The 25,692-nt window shown below is 39.1% G+C and overlaps 2 protein-coding genes across 2 annotated transcripts in view; one reads left to right on the top strand and one right to left on the bottom strand.

Moving 5' to 3' along the window:
- Nucleotides 1–3,668: 3,668 nt before the first annotated feature.
- On the top strand, nucleotides 3,669–4,691 carry LOC118165677. Its single transcript, XM_035323883.1, has 2 exons — nucleotides 3,669–3,824; nucleotides 4,132–4,691. The coding sequence occupies exons 1-2, from the start codon at nucleotides 3,721–3,723 to the stop codon at nucleotides 4,655–4,657; spliced, it is 630 nt and encodes a 209-aa protein (XP_035179774.1). The 5' UTR covers nucleotides 3,669–3,720; the 3' UTR covers nucleotides 4,658–4,691.
- Nucleotides 4,692–7,839: 3,148 nt separating this feature from the next.
- The window catches only part of COG6 (component of oligomeric golgi complex 6), a 50,953-nt gene continuing 33,100 nt past the window's right edge, over nucleotides 7,840–25,692 (bottom strand). The window contains exons 14-19 of the mRNA XM_035323871.1: nucleotides 19,514–19,645; nucleotides 18,829–18,996; nucleotides 16,854–16,961; nucleotides 15,265–15,318; nucleotides 13,302–13,381; nucleotides 7,840–9,725 (exon numbers count right to left, since the gene is read on the bottom strand). Of these exons, the coding sequence (XP_035179762.1) occupies nucleotides 9,578–9,725; nucleotides 13,302–13,381; nucleotides 15,265–15,318; nucleotides 16,854–16,961; nucleotides 18,829–18,996; nucleotides 19,514–19,645 (690 nt within the window). The 3' untranslated portion in view covers nucleotides 7,840–9,577. The remainder of the gene's footprint in view (nucleotides 9,726–13,301; nucleotides 13,382–15,264; nucleotides 15,319–16,853; nucleotides 16,962–18,828; nucleotides 18,997–19,513; nucleotides 19,646–25,692) is intronic.

The raw sequence follows: 25,692 nt of genomic DNA on the forward strand, positions 1-25,692 counted from the left end.
AAAGTTGCAAATGTTTTATGTATTATTCCTTGAAACTAAAAAGAAGAGGTTTCATAAGAAAATGCACATCTAAATTCGCAGCGCTCTGTGTATTTCCATAGGCTTAGGAGAAATCAGGACATCTAGTGAAGATTATGCTTAAATATACAGACCGTTAAGAAATACGTTGTGTAAAGTAGATACATGGGAAAGGACCACGTCTGAGGAATTCCATGTTCCATACTCTGTTATTTAACACAACGTAGCAGCAAGGTCCAAGTTAACACAGTTTATCATGAAATCCACCTCTTTTTCCTTTCAGGAGGGGATACAAAGGTAATGCAGGGACTAGATTCATTTTAACTGAGGTTAGTAAGAGTTTCTTTGAAAGCAGGAACAGCAGCAGATAAAGATGTTTAAACTTTGCTCGTAGTTTTAACACACTTAAATGCAGCAGTAATCAATTTCCATTGGCTTGTTAGAAACCAGTCTGTCTTTTCCACGGGGAGAGCTGGATTGGGAGTTTTCCTCTAAGCACATTTGTTAGACTTGCTAGTCCTCAGCCAGAAGAACATTATTTCTCCAACTTCAGTTGCACTCAGAAGTAACTCAGATGTGCTGGGACACTCTCAGAGATTGCTCCTAGACCATGCCTCTGCTGAGAGCCCAAACCTCAAATGAGTTCCAGCATCCCTCATCCCTTGGTGGTAGAGTTCATGAGATGCACATGCCCTCTTCCTTTGAAATCCCCTGTTTAATTTGAAATATACACACACAATAGAATTATTCATGTACTAAAATGTATGCCTAAATTTCTACAGCATCAAGAACTTACTGAAGAAATAAATTAAAAAAAAAAAAAAAAAAAAATAGATGCTCCCAGCCTTCATGCTCTGCCATGCCTCCCAGGTCAGAGTCACCTGTAACAGAGTCCTGGGCTGACTTTGGTTCCCACTTAGACAATGCTTTTAACAACTTTTCTAGACCAGTTTTTAGACCCATCATGACTCCAGAAAATACATCGAGGGTAAGTATACCTTGGAAGTTAATAACCTTTTGTTTCTAGTCTTAGGACATTAACAACACATTTCTGCACCCAGAAAATCAGGAAAATCAAATTCAGAAATGCTGGTGCACTCTCATTTCCCAGTAACACGCACTTACCTGATGAGAAAATGTCACTTTAGGGGGTGAGAGAAACGATACCTGTCAATTCCATGTCAAAGTAATCCCTACCCAACTTTATACGCTGGTGTCAGGTGGAGGTGAAGGTGGTAATTAAGGGCGCTCACCCTCATTTTTGGCTGTACATACTCCGTAGCTGAGACTTGCAATGCTCATGTCAAGTGGCATCCCAGATGTGCTGGGGAAATTAGTGCTCCAAAGGATCCTGGAGAGGTCACAACGTTTGCTTTCTGTCCAGAAAAATGCAGGCAGGAGTGTATGTATGTAGCTGGCTGGCTAAGTGCCCACTGAATTACTTTATTTCTGCCGTGGCGGTGGCATTTAAGGTCCTTTTAGGCCATGACCTGGGCTCAGGGCTCAGTCCAAGCCAGGACAGGTGGCTCGCTCTGAACTTCTCTGCATTGTCTGAGGGAGTAAATTAGCACTTCTGCAGCACTGCTGGTCTCTTCTGAGGTTGTTTTCTCCATCTGATCAGAAAAGCATCACTTTTTGCGCCAGTGCTGGGTTGCTGAGCTCTCTGGGAGCTATGCCTCAAACAGGAGCTGTCTTTGGCTCTTGGCACCTATTTTTTAACTAAAAGTTAAAAAATTACAGCACAGTACATCTGAAGTCACTCGTATTATATTAAGTACATATTTAATGACACTAGCCCTTGCGAAGCTGATGCCAGGGTTCAGCTGTAGACGAAGGGAATGTGGTAACTGCAACAGAGGGTCAGAAAAGGTGGAGTTGCTCTCCACACAGCAGCCTTGTTGTATTCTTTACTCCCTATTTAGCTTACAAATCTGCCTGGTTTGGTGAGGTTTTGGTTTTCAGCTCTTTCCCTTGTGATCTCCCTGGCTGTTTTCCCTCCCTAAAGTTAGCCTGAGTAAATGTTTGACTTTGTCCCCTAAGCCCCCGCATACCGTTGTGTAACCTAATAAACCCTTTTATTTCATTAGCACCAGTTTACCCAATGTTCCCGACTAATTGAGAGTGGATTTCCAAGAAGAAAAAGGAAGAACATGTTCACAACCACAGACACCTCTTCACCTGTTTACGAAAGACAACGCGGTTTCTGCGGCACAGGAAAAAAAATATTGACAAAAAAAATATATCGCATCTCACCTTACTGCAATTTTGTCAGTCCCTATCAGTTCCCTGAACTGAAAGCCGCATCACTCAGCGTTCAAACGAAAGGTAAAAATGCAGGTGGCTGTTTTCCTCTGCGCAGTGGGGATTAGTGGAGCAAATTCTGCACGTAGAGTTGCAGAGGGCACCTCCCTCTCCAGGCTCTGCTTTATGCGTGGAGGGGGCGGCTGCACAGAAGCACAGGGGAAACGAAGACTGTTGCTCTCTTGCTTTTAGCCACCTGCTTCAGCAGGCTGTCATCTTTGTAGGGAATGAGGAATCAGAGGGAAAAAGCAAAATAGTGTTAGAGGGGATGGGCCTGCATCCCAAGTCAGTATCCTGCTGAAATCTCCTTGACTTCCAGCATTACAAGATCTGCTGTGGCCAAAAAAAAACCTACAAAACCTCCAACTTGTCTCAAACAAAATTTGAACAGGCAGCAGGAGCTTGTACAGCATCTCATCGTGGGCCCAAAGCGTCTCTGATATGATACCGGCACCCAAAAAGCCAATTTGTTGTCTTAAGGCACCATTCAGAGGTCTCCAGAGGCCACCTGGCTCTCTGTGTTGGTTCGATAAGATGCCCAAATCCACTCAGTAAGTGCTCTGAATTGCCCTCTGTACTACAGCTTTATGTTCAGGCGTTGCTATATGGGGGTTGCACCTGAAGGAAGGGGATTGAAAATAGCCTCAGATCTCATCAAAAAACAAAAAAAAAAAAAAAAAGCAAACAAGAAAAAACAAACAACAACAACAAAACAGCCACAAGGACTAATGGGTAGTGCTCCTCACTCTGCTGTCTAATGCATGAACTTTGTGAAACAGCTTTTGGTCCTTCTGTCATTCTGGATGACATAAAAAATAAATATCAAAGGCCTCCCTAAAGTGATGTAGGGGAAAAAGTGTAAGGGGAAAGCCGTCATGCTTATATCATTGCTGTGATACCCTTGTGCACCGCCAAGCTCTCTTGCTCTTTCTGGCATGGCCTGACTCGATGCAGGGCCATGCCCTGTACTTCTGGCAAGCTGAAACCCCTCTGGGCAGCCGGCCAGACGGGCCAGCCTTGGAGGCACCCTGTCCTCAAACAGGGGACAGCATCTCTGGGGTCAGAGCCTTTTGGAGCACTGTTCCCAAGTGCCCTGGATGCTGCGCTCAGGTCATTGTGCTGGAAGTCCCCGGGGCATGCTGGCTCCTTGAGCATTGTCACCTCCCTTCTGCTGCTGGGGGATGGAGCACCAGATGCAGGTTTCTGGCTGGGACACTGCTGGGGATGGATCCTGAGAGGAACAAATGTTTATTGTTTCCACAGTGTGTAGACACAGAGCAGTAGGGGGCAGGAGGACACGAATCTGCTTCGTGAGCTCGCCAGTGGGGCTGTGGGAGCTGGAAGCTTGGGCCTCTCCTCACTGGCATGTCCAGGAGATCCAAGGACTTGTGAAACTTCTGGATGCAATATTTCTGGATCAGAAGTGGCACGTTTGGACAGTTTCTACAATGCAGGGTACAAAGAGAACCAAGGAACTGGGATGACCAGGCAGAACAGATCAGACAGTAGGGACAAGACCCTTTCTTAAGAATTCCTCCATAACCTGGCCCTTCAGAGGACATTTTCTGAACCATTTCTAAGGGAGAAGGATCTTTAAGAGCTGAGCCAGTCTTTTGAGAGCAGCGAGTCATCTTCTGCAAATCATTCATAAATTCCTACTTAAAGTTCACAAGGCTGCTAGGCTACAAACAAGGACACCAAAAACATTAAGGGAAAAAAAAAAAAAGAAAAAAAAAGAAGAAGAAGAAGAAGAAAGTTAATAAAATGTGTCCTCTTCTGACTCTTACCCACTTCTGACTCTGTTCTTTCAAGGTCAGCTGCAGATCCAGGGGATGAGCTCACGTCCTCTGCCTGCAGCCTGGCACTGCCCCGCGTCCCCTCGCAGAGCCAAGCCCAGGCCCGGCCTCAGCAAGCGCCAGGCCCCGCCAACCTGCCCTCGCTCCATGCGCACGGCCAGGGCCCGACGCAGGGAGCACTGAGGCCGTTCTGTTTTCTTCCCTCTTCGCCTTCTCCACAGCTCCCGGAATGTGTTTGCATATGGTGGAAAAAATGCAAGGAGCAGCAAGAGGCGGCCGGGCACGCTGCCCTCCCGGCAGCGCTGGGTGCCAGAGCCAGGCCGGGGACGGGGCCACCACCAGCCCGGAGGTCGGGGGAGCCCCTGGTGCTTGCAGCAGTTGAGTGGCCCAGGGACGAGCTGAAATTTTGGGGTGTTTCATTCCAGAATTTTAAAAGGCAGATGTATCTTCTGCACCATCTCCATGAACACAGGCTCGCAGCGAAGGCTGTTTTGGTTGAAGGCTGGCTGGCAAGGCCCACAGTCTGTTGTACAAACTTTTGAGCCCATCTTCTCCTCCCCGTTTTGTTAACGGGTATCTTTTATCCTGTCCTAAGCAACAGCAACAAGACTAATTAGTTTAACGAGTACAACAAATGGTTTTATTGACAAGAAAGAACCCTTTGAAATATACATTAAATTCACAAAGGATTAAATTACGCCCTATTATCCATTTTCCATAAAATAAAGATTACTTTGATAAATCACGACTAATGTTATCTTTGGCTGATAAGAACCCTGTGCTTATTTGTGTGGCTTCTATAAATAGTGTGTGCTGATTTTTTTTCTCCCTAAATATAGTTGATGATACAGTCTGCCAGGCATTTTCCTGCAATTTGACAATACCACATCTGTGAACGAGGCAGCAAATGAAAGCTTCATTGTCTGAATATGAAACATGCAACCGGATTTTTTTTTTTTTTGTCAGCCCCTTTACAGTAATCTATCAAACATATTTCAGCCATGTCTTGCTTGAGCAAGGTTTCCTTACTGCTAAAGCAAAGTAGTCAAAATAAGCCTTTTTTTTCTTTTTTTTTTTTTTTTTTTTTCCTTTTAAGAGAAAAAAGCCTTTGTGGTTTGTCTTTCCATTGTATGCCAAGCCAATTGTAGCACAAGGGGTTTGTACCCTCATTTGGGCCGTAATGTAGGGATAAATGCCCATTGCCAGGTGTCTTTTTCACTTTGTCTTTCCATCAGTTTGCCCCAGGGGATTCTGGACATTACCAACGATTTACCCACGTTACCTTTGAGGGGTTGGACAGTTGGTCAAGGACTGAGGCAGAAGCAATGGCTTGGGTTTTAATCCATTTCTCCCCACACCACCTCTACATCAATGGCTTTTTACTCAAAAACGCGAACAGCTGGGATATCTGCAGACCTTTGTGCGGTGAGAGGCACACTCACCTCTTCAGCAGAATTAAACTTTTTGAAAAAAAATAGCTTAATTTTGACAAACTAAGCTGGCTCCCTACCACGCAATGGATGGCTGGATACCTGTGGATTTGTTTTTTTCAGGTGTGCCACCAGCACACAGCCACGAGCCTGCTCCCAGCCCTGCAGCCTGCTCGGTTTGCTCCCAAAAACATGTGGTACCCCAGGAATCCTGGCTACGGAGCTACAGCTATTCAGTAGCCTGATCTGAGGGTTTCTGAGCCCTCCCAGGCCCATCGACACACAGCATCAGGCCACACCCATTTCACAGAAAATCTTGGTTTTCGTTTGGAATCGGAATAAAAACCCAGTGTCCAAAGCCCTTCCTCTAGGCAGGATGCTGTATGAAGGGCATGGCCTCCCCTGCCCTGTGGGACAAACATCCAGGTTTAAGTTACACTCATTTCCCATTTTTTCAAATTCTTTCAAGAAACAAATCAGCTCCAAGTTCAAGTAGTGTTTGTATGTCATTGGATGCTTCAAAGAACCTCATTTTACTCAGCTAGTTCCTAGTCAGCTAGGTACCGCAGTCGCAGGATTGTCTCGAGGTCTAGCTTGTGAAGTCTTCAAATGCAATGGGGGAAAGGACGTGGAGAGGCTCTGAAAACCTTTAGCAAGGAATCCCAATGTGTGAAGGAGTTAAGTTCTACCTTTCACTTCTACTGCCGGTTTCTTTCCTCTGACTCGTCAAACGTAACATCGGCTTAGCATCGATTTATGGCAGCAAGCCCTTCGTGGCTGTTTTGGATGGGTGCCCTCGTCACACGCAAATGGCTCTTTTCGGCATTTTTCTCTCAGAAGCAGGTGGCAGCAGACTTCAAACAAACCCACACCCATGTCTGCGCTGCTTCTGTAGGGTGTGTTTTACTCGTGGAAATACGTCTAAGCCCTCCATTTCCTTTTTAAAATTTGCTAAGCTCCCCACCCCCTGGGTTGACTGCAATGTGACTCAGCAAGGCAAGGAAAGGGATTAAATAGCAGCTAGAGGTTTTTTGAAATGAATGGAAAAGGTTAGTGGTTCTGAAAGTATTTTCCTCTAACACACATTTCAAAAACTTTAATAAAAATAATTTAAGCCGAGTCTATTAACAGACAAAATTCAGGACTAGAGTCATAAATCTCAGGGAAGAGGGAGGAGCACTCTTTGCTACAAAAACCAATATATTATCACCTTTCTAAACCTCCTTAAGTTTCTCTTTTCCTCTATTAGAAAAGAAAAAATCACTGTGGCTGGGCTGCTGCAACTAAAACAAGGTTTATATGTTAGCTTTAGTGTGGTGTACATATTTAGAGAGAGGTGATGAGAAAGCATTACAGAGAAGACTGAAGACAGAGGCATTGCCACCAGTGCTGTTCAGTCAGGTCCAACTCAGACAATTGTTTGCTTGATACTTCTGTGCATGGTAAAGTCCTGGTATATTGATTCTGTTTCTGGGACTCATGTAATTGGAGGTCAAAGATAATGTCCCTAAGTAACAACTGGCTGAAGATCTAGACCTTGGACTCCTCAGGAGAGCTCTCACACGCAATTCACAGATCCACATCCCTCCTTGCTTGTTCTATCTCATGTCTCCCACGCTTTGCACTGATTTCTGTGCAGCTGCTAAATTCAGGAGAGAAGCATCAGAGCTGTCCCATTTCGAGCTGCACAACAAGCGAAGGGTTTGGGTGCTCTCCAGGAACGAGAGAGATGTTGATTCCAAACTCCTTTGGCCCAGAACCCAGTTTTCCCACTTCCCACAAAAGTGCTCGAAGCCCTTTACTCACCTACTTTCAGAACTGGGTCGTCTGAATGTCAAATGCAGAGCACGCTGCCTACTAGTGCCAGTATTCAAACACCTCCTTTTGCAGTTCTCCCAATCATGCTGCAGCTCAGCACATAATAAGACTCACTCTTTGAAGGCAAGCCCCTCTGTATGAAGTGTTTAAGGCCCAAGAGCAGATGTGCTGACTAAACCAGCCCAGGTGAGCATCTCTTGATGCACCGTGATACTCAAGTCAGCTCTACAACAACTGGTGTGTATACGGAACCAGTACTGCCTCCCATCACGATCCCATTCACTGCAACACTTACGGGTCTGAGCAATCAGAGGACTGAAGCATCACGGGTCCTGGTGTGGAAATCCCGGGGTGGTATTTGTAAAATCGAAAGTGTCATTTCTATCACGGCAGTTCTGATAAGTCAGAATCTCATCATCTTTTCCTTCCTTCTTGTAGGAAGGCAGGCAGAGGAAACACACAGAAGACACACAGAAGACAGTACATCAAATGCCTTTTATTGATGTATTTGCTCACTTGTGACCCTCTGTCATTTACTTTAACTGCGCAGACCAAAATTAGTGATTGATTTTAGTTTTTACAAGTTACAACTTCTATAGCCTTTGCATTGTTACACAGTGAAGATAAAATCATGGATAAGTCTCTAGGTGGACTCAAAGACAGGAAGCAACTTCTTACTAATCCTCATGCAAACTATTGAGTGATTACTTGAGATGGAGGCTGAGTGTAATTTGAGGAAAATGTTCATTCTTAAGAGTATGTTAATCTAATAATAAGCTAATTTATATAACCCTTTCACAACTAATGTAATTCTCACATATTAGATAATAATTATAGGCATATTAAGCAATATTAACATTATTAAACAACAATGAACAGCCTTCTGAATATATACTGTGGTAACACAAATTCTGAATAATTTAAGTACGTTACCTAGTTAAAGCATAATTCTCCATTACAATTTTCCTAAGCTTCTAGATTTTTTTTTCTCTTACAGCCCTAGTGTATTCAACAGAATAAACCTAACATTCACATTTACAAAAGAATTTATGCCTGATCCACGAACTCCAGGGACACTTACAATTTCAGATCGTTTTATAATATACTAACAAATTATGCCCATAAAGAAGATATTACAGTGTGGTATTACCACCAAAGCTGATTTCTGAGCACACTGGATCTAACTTGTGCAATGAGTTTTCCAAGAGACTAAAAGGCATTGTTGCTGCTATTCTCTATTTCTTGCTATTTCACGAGCATACACTAACGTGCAGACTTGACTGCCACTAAGCATACGTTTTATATGGGGAATATAATTATTAATAAAAGCATCCATCTTAAGTATATAACTGATTCAATATGAATGACTGCTCATCTCCCCCTTGATGCATACAAATAACTAATGGTTACACCGCTGTGCGAACGATCTTCCTAACCTACACTGTTCCTGGTCCCAACCTTAAGAGATCTGCACGCTTCAACTGATAAAAGGATCGCTACAGAACAACTGCACTAAAAAAATCTTTCTAGTAAAATAAAATTATAAAAATAACTTAAAGCATGAAGTTCCAGGTTATGTACATGCAAATTATTCAAGTATTCCTTTTTCTTACAAAAAAAAAACAAACACCAGAATAGCAACAAAAACAATGGATTAAATCTCTATATATATGAATTTTGCTTCAAAGATTTAATCAACGGGTTTGAAAAAATGCATCAAATATTCTAAAATGATTTATGAGCTGCAAAAGACTTGAGACATTCAAAGCATATCAGCTGTATTAAAATGAAACAGTATCAGTGTGTATTGATGATAGGCTGAGAAAAAGAGTGAAAGAACAAGGATAAAGAGCTAATAAAAATATTGGTGAGGTCATAAGAGACACTAGTTCAACATCTGGTCAAAAGGATTATGTATGGCAAGGAAAAGGCTTCTCTCTCCTTTAGTCTCTTTTTCAAAGAAATTGCATATTGTCAAGGTCCATTTCCATTACAGGAATACATTAAAATAATTTTTAATCTATATTCTATTTTCTGGCCTATAGGAGGCATTCAAAGACACAGGAAAGACTCAACTTTTGCCGAACAGATTAAACAAAACTGCATTCCTACATATTTTAAGCATATAGTTATACATCAAAATTCAAAACAGAAAAATAATTTAAATACTCAAAGACAGAATGATGGATTCAGATAAATCTGGGTGAAGCAAGACTATGAGAGAAGTGCCTGAACTTGATGAGGCGATCTGTGCAGTATGGCTTCTGGATCCTTATACTTATTTGAAGGATCCATCACAGCTGCATATATCTCACTGTAAGCTCTGCAGACCAGTTCTGTCGACTGTTTTATTATCTGCTCTCTAAAAAATAAAAATAAAACAAACATCCACATAATTTGCAAATTGTCAGGAATATAACAGTACTACATGCAGGGAATTCACAGTATAGACTAAAAATATACATTAAAAATTCAGTGTCAGTTACATTAAAAAAGCCCTTTTACTTCAAATATGAAAACAACTTAAAGCTTTAAAACAAAGTAAGACTTTTTCATCTGTTTGTGTTGTACACAGATGAACTCAGATATATGATCTTGATAAACAAGAAATTAGCTTTTTTATTTCTGCAATCATGGAAAAACTGTAGAAGGGAACAACTGGAAAAGGTTAATTTAGTTTTTAATTTGCATACATTAGTTGTTCACCTGCACTCTCCTGCAATTTTTAAGACTGATATTCTCAGTGATCTACCTTCTGCTTCTTGTCATTTCTTGCTGACCTTTGTAAATAAAAGGTTTTTGTTTTTTTTTGTCTCCATCCCCAACTACCAGCAAATATATTCTATTTGCTTTATCTTGACAGCACCTAGTCCATAATCTCCCAGAGGAAGAGCTGAAGAGATAGTGGTGAGAGATTTAAAACCTACTACAGGCTTTTACCAACAATGCTATAAAGTCTGTATTTTGTTGTTTTTCTTTCTTTTTTTTTTTTTTTTTTAATCTAAACAAGTAACAATGCATGGAGATTGCATGCTAAAATTAACAGGAAAGTTTAATACTTTCTGAAAGTATTGAAAATTTGAAAATCAAATACTTCTATTTTACAGCATCCATTGCATGTTTGCTTTAATCACCATGGCAATGCGTTTACAGCTCCACATAAATTTTTATTTAACAAAATGGTAACTACAACTATTTTACAGCCAAGCCCATGCAAGTGGAACACCAGGAGAAGGTAAGGAAACTGAGGTAATCATGAATCGAGATTCAGCCCTGCTGAACTATGCAGCCAAGGAACAAAGTCACCAGAACTGCACCCACTGAAATCAGGGCTAAATTTACCAGCTCTGGACCATAGTGAGTGCGGACTGACAAGTTAAAAGAGTCTCGAATACTGAGTGTGTGGAGCCTTGTATTTTCAGGAAATATTAGCAAATGGAAGCTACGAGAAAGAAGATGAAGAGACAAATACTGCACTTTCTTCTGATGCAAAGTATCCACTTTTTCAATCAACATGATAAACTGCCTGTATTACTAGGTTATTAGAATACCTGAAAAACAGACTGTCCTTATAATAGCAAATCTAGAAAGACTGTTATAATGTATTCAGCATTTTCGGGTAAACAACTGTCTCTGAACACAGTCTAGGATCACTAAGCGACTGTAACGTGACAACCCTTTAAGAAAGTATTGCACACAGGATTTGTGTAAGACTAACCGTATTGCAAAAAATACTCCTAAATTAAAAGAAAAACTTTATTAAAATATTCCATAGGACTGAACAGCATCAAACGAGTCTCTCCATCATCTAATGTCAGTGTCATTAATCAGTACATGAGGATTTCAGTTGCCATAACAACATGATACATTTTATCACTAACACAAATGGCAGCACTCTCTAAAAATAGTAATTCCAGCATTCAGTTTCTGTGATCCAATACAAACAAAAAGAGCTTTACAAGACCAACAACCACGTAAATAAATAGCTTAAAACTTTGTTTTAAATGAACAAAGGAATTTGAAAAGCAAATGTTGGAGGGAATGCTCTTCATGGTCATAAAGCTTAAATTATTTTGCCACTGAGTATATAATATTCCCTTAACAAAAGCATGTGGTCTGATTTTGAGAATTGAACCGTCAGGTTCCAGCTCAACAACTGGAACAGGAGATTACACTTATGTGACTTCAAGGAGGAAGTCTTCAAAATGGACCACAAATATCTGCAAAAGTAGCTTGAAAATTTGAACTACTGAAGTCATTAAAATGATAGCATTGGTCAAATGTTTTACTTGAATTTTAAGAAACTTCAGAGTTTTGCAGGTTTATTTACTACCAAAAACACTGAATACTGAATCCTACAAGCATCCATCGATATAAATATGTATCTTTGAACGTTTTTATTATTAATTCTGTGCAGAAGCTAACTTATAATGTTGTTACAGGAAGTTAATAAACTCCCTTGTAGGTTGAGCTGTAGCAGCTATAGCAATCATCCTCACATAAGCTCCTCACTCACCTCTCAGCTGCCCACTGTTACAAGATAGCACAATTTAAAACAAATTCATGTTAAGAGAGGTTTAAAAAGCTCATAAATGGGGTAAGTCCAAGAGTGCGAGTGCATACGTGACCAGTTTATCTTGGTCCATCTGATAGAAAGAAATGATTAAGTCAAGGTAATTTCACTGTGTGCCTGAGTCTTTATATTAGCATAAAATCTGCCTCTAAAAAACAGGGGTTGTGTTAGCAATGTAAAATAGAGACTTTCCAAATTGATCTACTATGACTGGTAATGAGACCTATTTTAAAAAAAAAAATACATCAAGAGCCAAAATACAGGTTTAAGAGCTTGACACTCCTGTACCAGCACAGGACAACTCTTACACAAGAGGGTCAGCTCTGCTGGCTGAGCTGCGGGAACAGTGACCCTAGCAGAGAGACCCAACAAACCGATGGAAAGAACCAACACCCCCCCAGGCCAAGCCATGCACCAGGCATGTGGCATGAAACTGGAAGTCTCTGCAGGAGGAGAACCTGAGCAGCAAGTTCTCAGAAGTATTTTTTTCCCTTGACGTATGTCACTTTTTTAAATCACAAGTTGCCATAATGCAATCCCATTTGGAAAACAGGTAGCAGCAGTAATGAGAATCCAAATGTTAAGAACGTTAACACCAAAATGTGACGCGCTAGTCAATTTCTCATATGTTCTGTAACCTGCATTCTTGACAAAAACACAAAAAATAACGTCAAGAAAGCTTTTGGATCAGTGCAGCATATAATTCTCTGAATTTAAGTACTACAAATTGCCCTCATATGGTTCACATTTAATTGGAAATAAATTCTTGGCATTTTCCCTAGCCTTACAGTTCAGTTGCTCCTTATTTGTCTTATTATACAATATATTCATGAAACAAGAGATAAATAATAAAGTTCTTACTTCTGTAATTCAAAGGAAAAAAATCGCTAAAAAACATGTAAAGGAAATTTCAGCACAATATTCAATGGCACAATGTCAATACTTTACTATAAAGACAACAAATTTGATAATTTTAGATTTGATGGAGCAGTGGGGATAAAAGAAATCTTGAGTGGAGAATTAAATATTTCATCTATCTTTGGAATGCTTACAAAATAGGTCTAAAACAATTTACAACTAAATTGACAAAGAATGCTGACACAGTGTAACATGTTCAAAATAGGTAATTCATTTTGATAGAGTCTTAAGTCAAGAGTAACTACTTCAGAAAGTTACAAAATTACATATTCCTGTTTGTTCAAAAAGAGGACAGTCGAAACAAAATTGATTTGTCAACTGAAGTACAATGCAAATGTGATTACAGCTGATAACTTGAATTCTCATCATGATCCGCTAAAACCTAATCAAATTCATCTTTCTGATTATTATACAGGCATAATAGAAATTCAAAGCTAAGATACTTACTTCACAGTGGCACTCAGAAGGAAATTCAGCTGGGACATTAGCAGACTATCTGGAGCAGAAAGATAGCGATCAAACTGAGCCTAGGGGTGGGAAAAAGAATGAGATCAGCATACAAAGAACTTGCTGTTACATGTGGATAGATAAAAATACAGATCTCTGAAAAAGGGCTACTTTAAAATTGCATCTTCTTACTTTATACAGTTTTCTATTTTTATGTATTTAAAAACGAAGCCACCATAATATACCAATATTTAAGGCAGAGCTTAATACATTACCGAAACCAAACATCTAATTTCAGCACCTCTCTCACCAACATTTCAAGTTTCTGACTCTGAGGAGTACAGATTGAGGGGCAAAAAAATGAGAAAACAGTTTCTATAACTACCCAAGTTTTCTATGTAGCTGGCTCGTATTGAAGATCACCACTGAAGAGCAGACCTACTCTGTTCAGTGGAATCACAGAATCACTTAGGTTGGAAAAGACCTTTAAAAATTAGTCTGTCCAAGTTAGACATGTTACTTTCTTATTTTTTTACATGAAGCCACTGCTTAATAATCTAATGAGCAGTTATGCTGGGAGAAACGAGACAAATTGACCTAGTTCTGGTTCCATGAACTGCTTCTAGGCTTACGTCTCCTGCCCCACATAACAATGAAAAAATACCACAGCGCTCTGATTTTCTGTTAAGCTGGGAGGCAGCAAACCTACCCATAAGTATTCCCTCCCTCCTATGGTTTAAATTCTAAGCAGAATACATTGACAGATGGGATTTATGTGGGTTTGATTTCAGCGTACTGGGTTCCATTCTGGTTCAAGTGTGTCCACACAAGCATACATTAAACAAAGTTATGAAGAAAATAAAAGTTGGATTATTTTCTAACTTTTCAAGTAGAATTATTATGTATGACTATAAATCAGTAATATATATGCAATTTAGAAATATGGTCTCCAAGCTGCAGTCTTTAACTTTCTTGTAGGTCTACAAGGCTGTGATAAGTTGAATATATTTTAAATGCAAAATGTATAAATATTGATAAGGGTGCATGCTGATCTGCGTAAACCACAGAGTGCTCTGTGCCAGAGTTTTCTTCTTCCAAGGAGCTTGGGATTCACTGGTTTAGAGCTTTAATGGAGGAAAAACAGGCTATACTGACACAACGAGAAGGGATTTAACACACAAGTTTTAAAAAGACCCATTTCTTAATCAAAAAAGAAACTGCCTTTCCCCTCCCAGAAATTCATTGTGATGTCTAGATTTATACTAGAATGTTTTTCATGGTGTGGGTGAGTGCACTGCTGGCTGAGCAGGCCTTATTTACAGTTAAATTTTCAGAATAAAGCTAAACTTGGCTAAGCAAGAAGAGTGACAGATCATATGCTACTGTCTATTGAACTGTGATATTGCAATCTCTATGTAAAATACCCTTCACACACATTAAGAAAAAACATCAGCTAATAATCTGTTTTAAAATATATCGCAGCTTTCAGCTTAAAGATATATATATATAACTGCAGCATATGCCCAGCACCCAACTTCTGAGTTTAGCTGAAATACTTGCATAAAATCAAAGCCTTAGGACCAAAATTATAAATGATAGCAGAACCTATATTTCAAAGCATTCAGGCAAAAAAATAAATTTTGATGATTAAAACTAATTAGAGCTAAGTATTTGCTTTTAGCAATTTAAGATGACTCATGGGATAACGTTCTTACAAATAAAGTCCTGCTTCTCAAGACTTAGAAATTAATATTCTATTACTACCAGCTCATAAATAATTTATGAATTTATTACTTCAAGTGGTCAAATTACTACAAATGAATAAAGTATTCCCAGACATGTAATTTAGCTATTCTTAAAGAGTATGACTTGTTAGATGAATGTCTACTACATAACACAATTAACAGAATTCTTTCCCATGTCACAGCTACATTGCTACGTTATGAAACTGTAAAATGCTTACCATCGCTACCTTCAGGGACACGGAATCCAAACTCGGCAAATTTGAAAGAGGACCCTAAGAACCGGTAATCAAAGGGGGAAAAAAAAGTCATTGTAGCATAAGGAAAAAGACACAAAACTCTAAACTCTACAGTCAGTTCAATACTAAATCATTACTTGGTCCTGATACAAGATACCACGTTTTTGGAAACTGAATCACCACACCAATGCTGGAAGTGCTGTAACAGTTCATTTGTATTCCACCACTCCCTTGAATCCAAGACTTGGAATACTGACTTTTTCATGTGTGCTTTCAAGTTCTTTTCTTCCTTTTTCACCATTAAATGACAAAAATGCTGGAAAATGCTTTCTACAAGGTCTGTGATAAACACTAAACTGGCAACTGTTGAAATCCCCTTGGTGTTCCAGAATTACAGAGGACAACTTCCACCTCTTCATCTGTTCCTGGACCGTGCAAAATTCAACTCTGCTCCCTAGTAACTCTTCTGTGTTTACAAGGAATTACATGCTGCCTAACCTCCCGGCAAATCCTCTAAGAGCCTCACCCCTGCAGCCAGGCAGAAGGATAGATATGAAAGAAAATTGCTACTGGAAAGTCTAACCACATTCCGTTAAACAATCTGCCCTGGTCTGTTTGAAATTGGTTTTAGAAGAGGAGATAGGCTCATGAATAGGAAACCAAGCTGAGTTACTAATCAGATTGTTTCTGCACTTCAAATGGTTCTCTAAAAATCTGTTGAGCTTGGGCACTTCATGTAGAAATATTGGCCGCAGAAAAACCATGAAGCTCTCTAACACAGTACTGCTTTCTCCAGAAAACACCATTATTCACCTTCTTCGCAAAAGATCTTGGGCACAGGGAAGAGGGGATGTATTAACACCTATCATGTTTGAATGGTGGTTCAAAAAGAAAAAAGAGCACAAGCTCTGAATTCCAGTCTTCAACTTGTCCTAAGAAATTTGATGTTTTCACTCTGAGAATCACACTGTCTTGGTCCTCAAATAGGTAGAGCAGTGAACAAAGACAAAAAGCCACATGATTTCAAATTACTATTAAATTCTTCCAACATTTTTTCACAGAACAAAAAATGCAGTAAATGTCGAATGCATGCAAGGCATCCACTCTTGTGTATGGTACAATAGCATGCACTTGAAAAAAAAAAAAAAAAACAACGAATGCCACATACCCAATAGGTCTGATACGTTCTAGATGGAAGAGGTACACATACGCACTACTTGTGTTTTAGACCCAGCTTCATTCTAATACATTCTCAGGGACATTACACTACCTATACAGTTATTCTGAGAATGCACAGGATATCTCTGGTGTGCAGAACCTGTTGATGGTACACAGATAAGCTGCACAAAAGGACTGATGCATCCCAAACCTGCTAGAACATAGAGCATGAGGAAAACCTGTACTTCCAAGGTACCTTGCCTAATAGCCCTGCTCACACTTGAAAAAAATCAACAGATATTACTGAGTTTTTACTTTCAAAGGAAAATTAATTTGTAAAAATAATAGTGCCAGAATTCTTCGACTAGGCAGGTATGCCCTAACATCTGAATACATCCAGTACATAATCTTACCTGTTCTGGTTTGTGTTGCTGCACAGAATTATATATGTAACTCAGACCAGCTCTAGTTAAGACGTAGGAAGCTTGTTCATTTATGAGTGTATCTAAATGAGCTTCAATCTGAAATTTTAAGGATCAGATATTTATAAAATGGGCATGAGAATACTAAATATAACCAAGTCTGGAGTTAAAAGGTCTAGAAATACAAATAATATGAGAATTATAAAGAAACAAGGAAAAAGTACAAGTACAAACAGCATAATTACTTTACCCATTTCAATCTTTCATATTATGAGAAGCCAATAAAATAAACAGAGCTGATTCTTTCTGTGTAAGAGACTATTTTTTTGTATTTGTAAATTCAGCAGCACTAAAAATTAAGAAAACCCAAACCCCTTATAAATTGTTGTATTTATTTTTTACTATAATTCTTTGAAAATATTGACAACAGCATGGAGGCTTTATAATAAACAACAGGAAAAAAATGTCAGTCTTCCACAAGGAAAATTAAATTGAAACCAAACATGATCAGTAAGGCTTCTATGTTCAATACTGACAGCCGTGTGTTTGAAAAAAAGTTGACTGAAAGAACAACAGAAAATGAAGTTACAGCTATTAGTTTTGCTTTAATTACCTTCATACAAAAATATATCTATATATATTTTAAATTCGGAATATAATCTTTACTTTGCTGGGAAACCTAAGAAATAAATCCAGTCATAGCAGAAGCAATCACCTTTGAGTAGTCTCAGGAAGATTGAGGAATATATACATTATTACTTTGTTTTTACAGACAACTACCCCATGCTTGTTTATTTCTATTCTCTTAAAGAAAAGCTGAAATTCATAATACATCAAACTCTAGTAAAACGCAAGTCTTCTGTGTGATATTTTAAGAGTTCACATTTTTACTTTCTAAAATTGTTTAGAAAAATGTACATTTCTTTATAGCTTAGGAGGGAAGTCTTAATCTTTCAATTTGAAGATTTTAACAGTCTTCAGGAGTTTTTTTCTTCTGTGAAAAGTTTTTCTCTTACTTAATATGCCATTCTACCTCCACTTTATTAATCTACTTAGGTATAATCTTAAAGATTTTTTTCAATCTATTCCTGTATTTGTAGAACGCATGAAGAAAGCAAATGATATTAAATGCATAACCTTCCGTTCTACTGCTTATTTTAAGAATAAATAAATTGCAACATTTACTGTGAAAAGGAGCTTTTTTTTTAATGGAGATTCAAAATGCCCCAGAGAGTTTGGTGGGGTTGTCTGTTTGTTTGTTTCTGTGCTAAAAGGTGCTAGAAATTCTAATTAGGAGCAGATAGGGAAAAATGTCTCATAACCCATCTTTACTGATGCCTTCAAATAAGAAGTTGTGACTTTTTTCAAAGCCCTCAAGCTCCAAAAGCTCTCCTGAGACATACTGCAGATATGTTCATGTAGCAAAACTATAAATGGGGAGTGCCTAGGTTTTTCCAAGTGAATGGTTTATAAACTACATTTCCATTTCAAAATGGTACCAAATATGAACTACTACCGTGGCACTTTAGGAAAGGTAGAAAGAAACAGTAAAGTAGTAACCACCATCAGCTGTACTGTGTTAAAACTCCATATGAACATAGCCAGACATTTTGACTAAGCTTTCAGCTACTATTTGCCTCAAGTTGCAGGTATGTATTAGAATAATTTGGATAATGAAAATTTTTCACTAATAGGGGTTTACTACAACAAAACAAAACTTAACTTTTCTAATAATTTTGTGTACGAAGATGCTGAGTACCACCATCAGCTCTGATATCTGGTCTTTGCTTATGATCTCTGACAAGAACCCCTCCCTCTTATGCCATTTCCTTGATTTAGTATTGACCCAAAATCAACATAATCAAAGATAACTATGTTACATCATGACTTATAGTGTGGAAAGCAAACAAACAAACAAAAACAAACAGTAATAAGTTTATTTTCTATTTAGGTGGGCTATGCTCACCTGAAACTGTAACATTTCTAGACGTTTGTCAGTGAATTCAAAGAGAGCCAAAGTAGTCTTCATCATATAAAGCGAATTTACCATGAAGGTTGCCATATCAGCTGTGCCCAAATTACTGGCAGACATAGTACACATCTGCAACAATGGATCTAGCACACAAGATAGAACCTAAAATAGAAAACACACAGAAAAGAGGGAGAGGAGGGAGGAAATCACGTCACACAGAGCTTCTAAGATCATTCTGTCTCTATCATGTATTTATTCCCCAAAGCAGAATAAAGAGAAATGAGAGTTTCCAACTGTGAAAGCAGTTTTCTACTGGATTTGTCAGCAGGTGATCAGCTACCATAGTGATGGGGAAAGTATAAAAACCTGAGAAGAACAGATTCTAACCTAGCAGGAGGAAGAGTAACCCAGATTAGATAATTGGCAATTGTGCGATCTTGATGGAGTATTTACTTAATGGAGTAGTAATTGGATAACAGAATTTAGACACTGTGCTAAGAGTAGCACTCCATACTGTACTGTAATTATCCACTTAGTTAGTCACCATCTTATTCACATTAAAAACTCAGGTTTGGTAGCAGGATCCAAAATGGGACTAGACAAAAAAGATTAATGGACCAAGACTAACTTAAATGTACTTTTTTTTTCCTTCTCTCACAGCAGTCAAACTTCCTTATACCTGCACAAAGTCAGCCTGACGAGCATCCAGTGGAACAACTGATGAGTCGTGAGATGCCAGAACCTCTCGTAGCAAATTGAGCGTCTGATTTAGTGCAGAGCTTGGGCCAAGATCAGGAGGTGGAAGTTCAACCTAAAGAACAGAATTACCTGTTTTTGTTTGTTTTAAACTCCATTTACAGCAAACACCATCAAACCTGATAACACAGATACAACCATCTAACTGAAAAAATACATGTAGCCATGCAGAGAAGAATTTTAATTTGACACTGGACAAATCTTGCATGTTTCAGATTATAACTGCCTGCAACTTTCAGAATAACCACCCCATTCAGTGACAAACAAGCAAAACTGAATTTCTCCTTTCACTCAAAGCATGCCTACCTTATAATGTATAGAAACACAAACACTACAGGCTTTGGTAGCAAAAAAAAATACATTTGCTCGATTAGGTACCAGAGAACAGCCACATTGCTGGCACCACTGAGTTCACTTTGAGCAAGGCTTGTTTTAAATGCTCCATAATCTAGTGCAAGCAGAATGAATGAAGCCATCTTCTTGACAAGGCTGCATAGCCTTTGTCATGGTGAATGGCTGGGTGTGAGAGCTGTGCCATGCAGCAGTAGTGGTAGATGCAACAGTCTTAATCCCTAGCAAGTTTGTACCAAAAATTACCAGTATACAAATGAACCAGCACAAGCTAACTCAAGTACACTTAAGAAACTGCAATGATACTGCAAGGACTAGAACACAGGCTGACTTCAAAGATGAGATACGGGAATGCAGACACTTAAAAACCGTGAAGAACACGCTTTCTGAGGCAGGTGAGTTGGAGCACCTGACATGGACTACAATTACATGACATTTTTAACACAGGCTCAAATACTTTTACAGGCAAATGCCCATTATGTCACTCACAAAATGTGTAGATAATATAATAAAATAGCACATCTCTTTTTCTTTCTCACTAGGAACATAGCTGTATCTTCCTGTCTTCAGCAACGCCTCGAACTGGCTTCCTGCTGCTTCCAGACCCTCACCACAACCCAAACTGCCGGCCCTATTTCCTTCTGCCAACAACCTTTCTCCCTCCTTCCTGTCTCCTACCTATTTAAGGGTAAACAGAAGTCTGGCTGGATCACGTGGGAGTAAGGAGACCCCCAGGAACAGAGCAAGCAGACACATCAAAGCATAATCTCGTTCCAAAAGGATGTGAGAACAAAGTTTGGCTTGGTCTGGGACTAGCCTGTGCCACTCAAAGTGTGTGGGAGCAGCAGAACTATGCAGTATGCACCTCTGCAAAGCTCTTAAGGCTCCTGTTCAGCAAGAAAAGAAGGTAGCTCTGGATGGATGCTCAAGCCACAGGTAACAGGCTCTATAGCTGTCCCTAACAAGAACTCTTTTGCATCCTCCTGAACACAAAATGTTCCTCTGTGCTCACTTTCCAAGAGACAGTATAGTGAATTCGAGGAACTAATGGAGAACTGGAACTAATAAGCTCAGAGAACAGTTGTTGTTCAGCATAAATAGTCTTGAAAATTTAAAATAAATACTCTCCTAGCAATGAAGTAACTAATTTGGAAAAAAGGCACTTACTCAGTGGTGATGAGTAGTAAAGTCTACTGAAATTTACTGCAGTGACTTCCTCCTTGTTTATTCCTGTTATTATTAGGGGTATTGATTGTGCCCTGAACAGCCTGTTCTCAGACCTCAACTGGACCGTGTTCAGGGATATTTTGGCATTAATTTGAGAGTAGAGACTGATAGGGCTTTCACTTCCAATACACACAGATCATGGCAATGATAATCTCAGGCTTCTTTGTGCAGAGAATTTTTGTCCCTTGCAGTAGATGATAGTCAGAAGTTTCTAAATTAGCTTCATCTTTCATTTAACCTGTTCTTTTGAAGTCCACTGTTTTCTAGATGGGAACAACAGAGGCAGAATTACCAGTAAGTGTAAGGAAAATTAAAGCAGTGCTATATTCACATTGAGAATTCCAACCTTTTGCACGTAAATATAGGGTGATTTTTTCAGAATTAGAAAAAAAGAAAGTTTAAAATCAGATATATCTTAATTTATAGATGAAGCTACTGACATCAATTCGTGAGAACTAAATTGCTGCTCTAATTAAAAAAAAAAATGTCATGTCCTGAATGTTTTTACATTAACTAAAAAATGATTATAAATGATGCTATTTCGAGAGAAATAGATTTGAAACGCACCCTGAATGCTGCCTTTGAAGTACCCTGGTTCACACACAAGCCAGACTAGCTAGAAAATTCTCAGAAGAGTTCGGTAGCAGCCAGTTCAATAGCATTAAAACAGACTCTAACAGTACTAAGCGTCTAATCAGCTGTAACTAGCAGTTCAGACATGCCAAAAAGAGTCCAACCAGCTGCTCATCCATTCAAAGAAAACAAGAAAAAATAAAAAATAAAAAATCTAACATACAAACCAGAAACTCGTTATCCTAAAATAACAATGGATGCTACAAGTTGTACGTGAGCTTTAGTATAAGAGGTTGCATCTTCATTTAAACTTCTCAGCTTTGAAATTCGAAGTTCCACAGATCAGTCAGTGGGGAATAATTACTAAGCAAGTAATCTTCACAATCTTTGTTTCTACTGAGTACATGCAATTCTAGTAAGTACCGGAGCAGACATCAATGAGAGCAGTGCTCTTAGAAGTTCATATATGCATCTGTAAACACTCTATAGGCACACAATCAGAACTATTTACATATTACCCTACCTGAACATTAGAAAGTTAACAGTGCAGAAAGACATGGACTTACTGGAGCAAGTCCAGTGAAGGACCACAAAGATTGTGAAGGCACTGAAACGTCTCTCATACAAGGAGAGACTGTGAGAGCTAGGACTGGGCAGCCCCAAGAACAGAAGGCTCAGGGGAAATTTTATCACTGTGTATAAATGCCTTGCGGGAGGAGTAAAGAAGAGGGAGCCAAAGCTCTCCTTGGTGGTGAGCAGTGACAGGTCAAGTGGCAATGTGCCACAGACTGAAACACAAGAAATTCCATCGGATCACAGAAAATAACTTTTCAGTGTGAAATGAGTCAAATATTGGAGACAGTTGCACCACAAGGTTCTGCAGTCTCCATCCTTGCAGACACTCGATGGGACACAGTTCTCAGCAACCTGCTCTAGATGACACTGTTTGACACAGGACGGTTGGACTAGATGATCTCCAGAGGTTCCTGCTGACCTCATCTATTCTGTAGTTCTGTGATAGTAGTGGTAAATAAAACAAGATGGTAGTTTTAAGTATACAACTTCTCAAGGAATGCACTGCTAAGGGAGAGAATGAAAATGTTAGTGGCTTCTTGAAGGGCCCAATCATCTTTTAAGCTGGACTTTTAAAACCCTCACTGTCAAGGAGGCAGAGACAAAGCACTAAAGCTGTGCAACCTTGTAAAAAGGTATCAGGGTATTTCATCCTTTCAGTTACAGCAGGCTCATATCAACAGATGCTTCATTCTAGAAAATGAGACAACTTTCACCATAATTAAACAGCAGCAGCATAAGAAACTTGTGTGCATGTCTACCAGAGAAGCTTTAGAGCAGCTGTCCTAAGCTCTCCTCAGCCCTGTTAGAATCCTATCACAGATTCCAAAGGGGAATGCCTAATGGCATGCTTTTCTTTCTAGCTTTCTTTAAGTTGGACTTAGAAGAACAGACAATAGAAAAAATCTTGTTAGCTTTCCTTTGTTCACATGGATCCACTCAGACCACAACATCACTCAGACCACATCAACCTACCTCTTTTCATCTGTCCCACAGCTGTTTTCCCAGAAACCTAAGAGGCTTTATTCTGATGGGAACCAAATTATGAGGAAGAAGTTTACAGTTATTCCCATGCAATACTTTAATACCTCTCCCACTTACCAACTTACCAGATAATGCAATCGTAGCATTTAATTTGCATACATCTAGTCTAAAAAGACCAGCATGAAGTAACAGAAATCCCAAAGCCTGGTCTTGTGTACTCTACTAATAATCATCCTTTTCAGACAGCAGCTGACAGGTTAGCTTGGCATAATGTCTCTTCAGTACCCTTATGATACCTTTCATTCTATTCACTTCAGTGTTTTAAATTATTCATAGAACCATAAAGGTCAGAAAAGACCTCCAAGATCATCTAGTCCAACTGTCCCCCTTATCACCAATAGTACCCACTAAATTCTTTCCTTCAATAATTGTTCTGGAGTATTACTGAAACCAGAGTAAGGACAGGTGTGCTTGAAAATTCCCTTATTGTAAGCTGGTCTAATAAAACGTGCTGTCATAATGAGCCATGTGTAACAGGCTCATTAAAGTGACTCACCAGTGGACTCGTGATTTTAAATGCCAATTCTCTCAACATGAGAGAACTGAAAGGTGTCCATCCACTTCAGTGCACTAGATGTTAGTAACTTAGCTTCCAGTTTCATTGGACCAGTTTGTTTTCTGATAATTATTTGCATTTAGTATTTTATCCTGGATTTATCATCAGCTGTAAAATGGTAACCTGTACCAGGTTGGTTTTATTTAGATCCAGACAGCGATTAATACAAACAGAATCCCAAATCCCTCAACATTTGGTTTATCAGTGCATGGACAAAGGAAACCCCCAAAAAGGATATTTAGGGACTGAACCTCTAACTCTAAATCACTTCCTCAGCATGTTTTTGGGGGTTCAAGAGAACTATAAAAAACAGATACCAACCGGATTTTCAGACTGGGGGACAATAACGTGGTCCAAGCCCCATGCGGGTTCAACAAGGAAGGTGTTCTAAGTCAGAACCTAAACACATTGTTACCAGAGCTAGAAAGCACTTTTATCCTCTGAAGGATAAAAGCCCATAGAACAAGAGTTGATGCACTGAACTTTCAGTGAGACAGAAGGCTGATGATGCACAGCTTCCATATGATGCCAGCGTAGAGTCCTATGACAATCCGAGAATCTCGGAGCTGTGGATTGCATTTCTAACCCTGAAAACAAAGTGGCTTTGGAATGTCTGTCACCAAACTTCACAGCAGCTTTCAAGGAGTACAGGAGACAAAGACTCCCTTGCATACTTACTGCCTTTCTTTTGATATAAATGAACTTACATTTCGACAGTATGCTTAACGCATCTATTACATAGATTTTAAATCCTAAGGAGCCACCTGAGAAGTGTGAATGTGAACAAGATAAAAAGATTCTCACACTGAAGAATCTGAAATTGTGAGAAATGCTGACTCTGTTATTTTCGGATTACAATTGCTTGAGGTTTTCTGATGTAATGAAAAAAACCTTCATAGGAAAGTGCATCTGAACAAGCCAATAAGTACTCTGAAATAACTAGGGATTTCCCTGTATCATCTGCAATGATGATTTGACAACCAAAGAAGGAGAATCTTGATCTAAGACTGCCTTCAAGTTTCTATACAGCCCTGTGCCTGTGAAACTCATTATGCAATATGGGACGCTTCCTCACAAACAGATGTGAGCAGGAAGCTGTTTTCTTGTCCTAGAAAGAACATCTTGAAGTCTCCGTTTCCCATTGTGCTTCAGAAATAGAACGCCAGCCAGCTTTGAAGGCAATGCTCCAACCAGCATAATCAACAACCCAGGGAATTAAGTTTTCTGTGGTAATGAGGACAGAGACAAATCTCTGTCCTGTCATTTCTCTACATTCAAAGGAGATGGTCTAGAGGAGTTGGCATATTTAGTGAAACCATCTTTGTCTAAAAAGTTCACAACTAGCTCTACTTAAGAGCAAGTTTTTCTTAAATACTGCTCATCTATCAACTATTAAATTGTAAATACTAGAACAAATATAATAGCAAGACAATAACAACACATCAATTTAATCTAGACAGTTCTCCCCACGTTACAGCACAAGGGAATTTGCACATGGCTGAAGAAACCCCTGTCAAGTTACAAATTCATCAGTAATGATGACTAAATCTTCTGGAATTGAGTAGCTATGAACAGTAATTACAGAAACACATTCCCTTTAAATGAAATAAAAATTGTAGAACTGATTTCCATTTCAAATTATTTGCTCGTGATTTCTAGATTATTATCAACAACTGATGATACTGAGGGAATACTATAATCAAAATGGTGATTTAATCAAAGTAACGGACAGTCGATATTCTTTGAAACAGGCTTATCAACTGCTTAAGATGCAAAAT

The sequence above is a fragment of the Oxyura jamaicensis genome, chromosome 1, assembly GCF_011077185.1.
Source record: "Oxyura jamaicensis isolate SHBP4307 breed ruddy duck chromosome 1, BPBGC_Ojam_1.0, whole genome shotgun sequence".
NCBI lineage: Eukaryota > Metazoa > Chordata > Aves > Anseriformes > Anatidae > Oxyura > Oxyura jamaicensis.

Coding starts and splice junctions, on each gene's coding strand:
- LOC118165677 (XM_035323883.1), top strand. CDS start 3,721: ATGCAATATTTCTGGATCAGAAGTGGCACGTTTGGACAGTTTCTACAA. Junction 3,825..4,131: donor CAGGCAGAACAGATCAGACA/GTAGGGACAAGA, acceptor TGTTCTTTCAAG/GTCAGCTGCAGATCCAGGGG.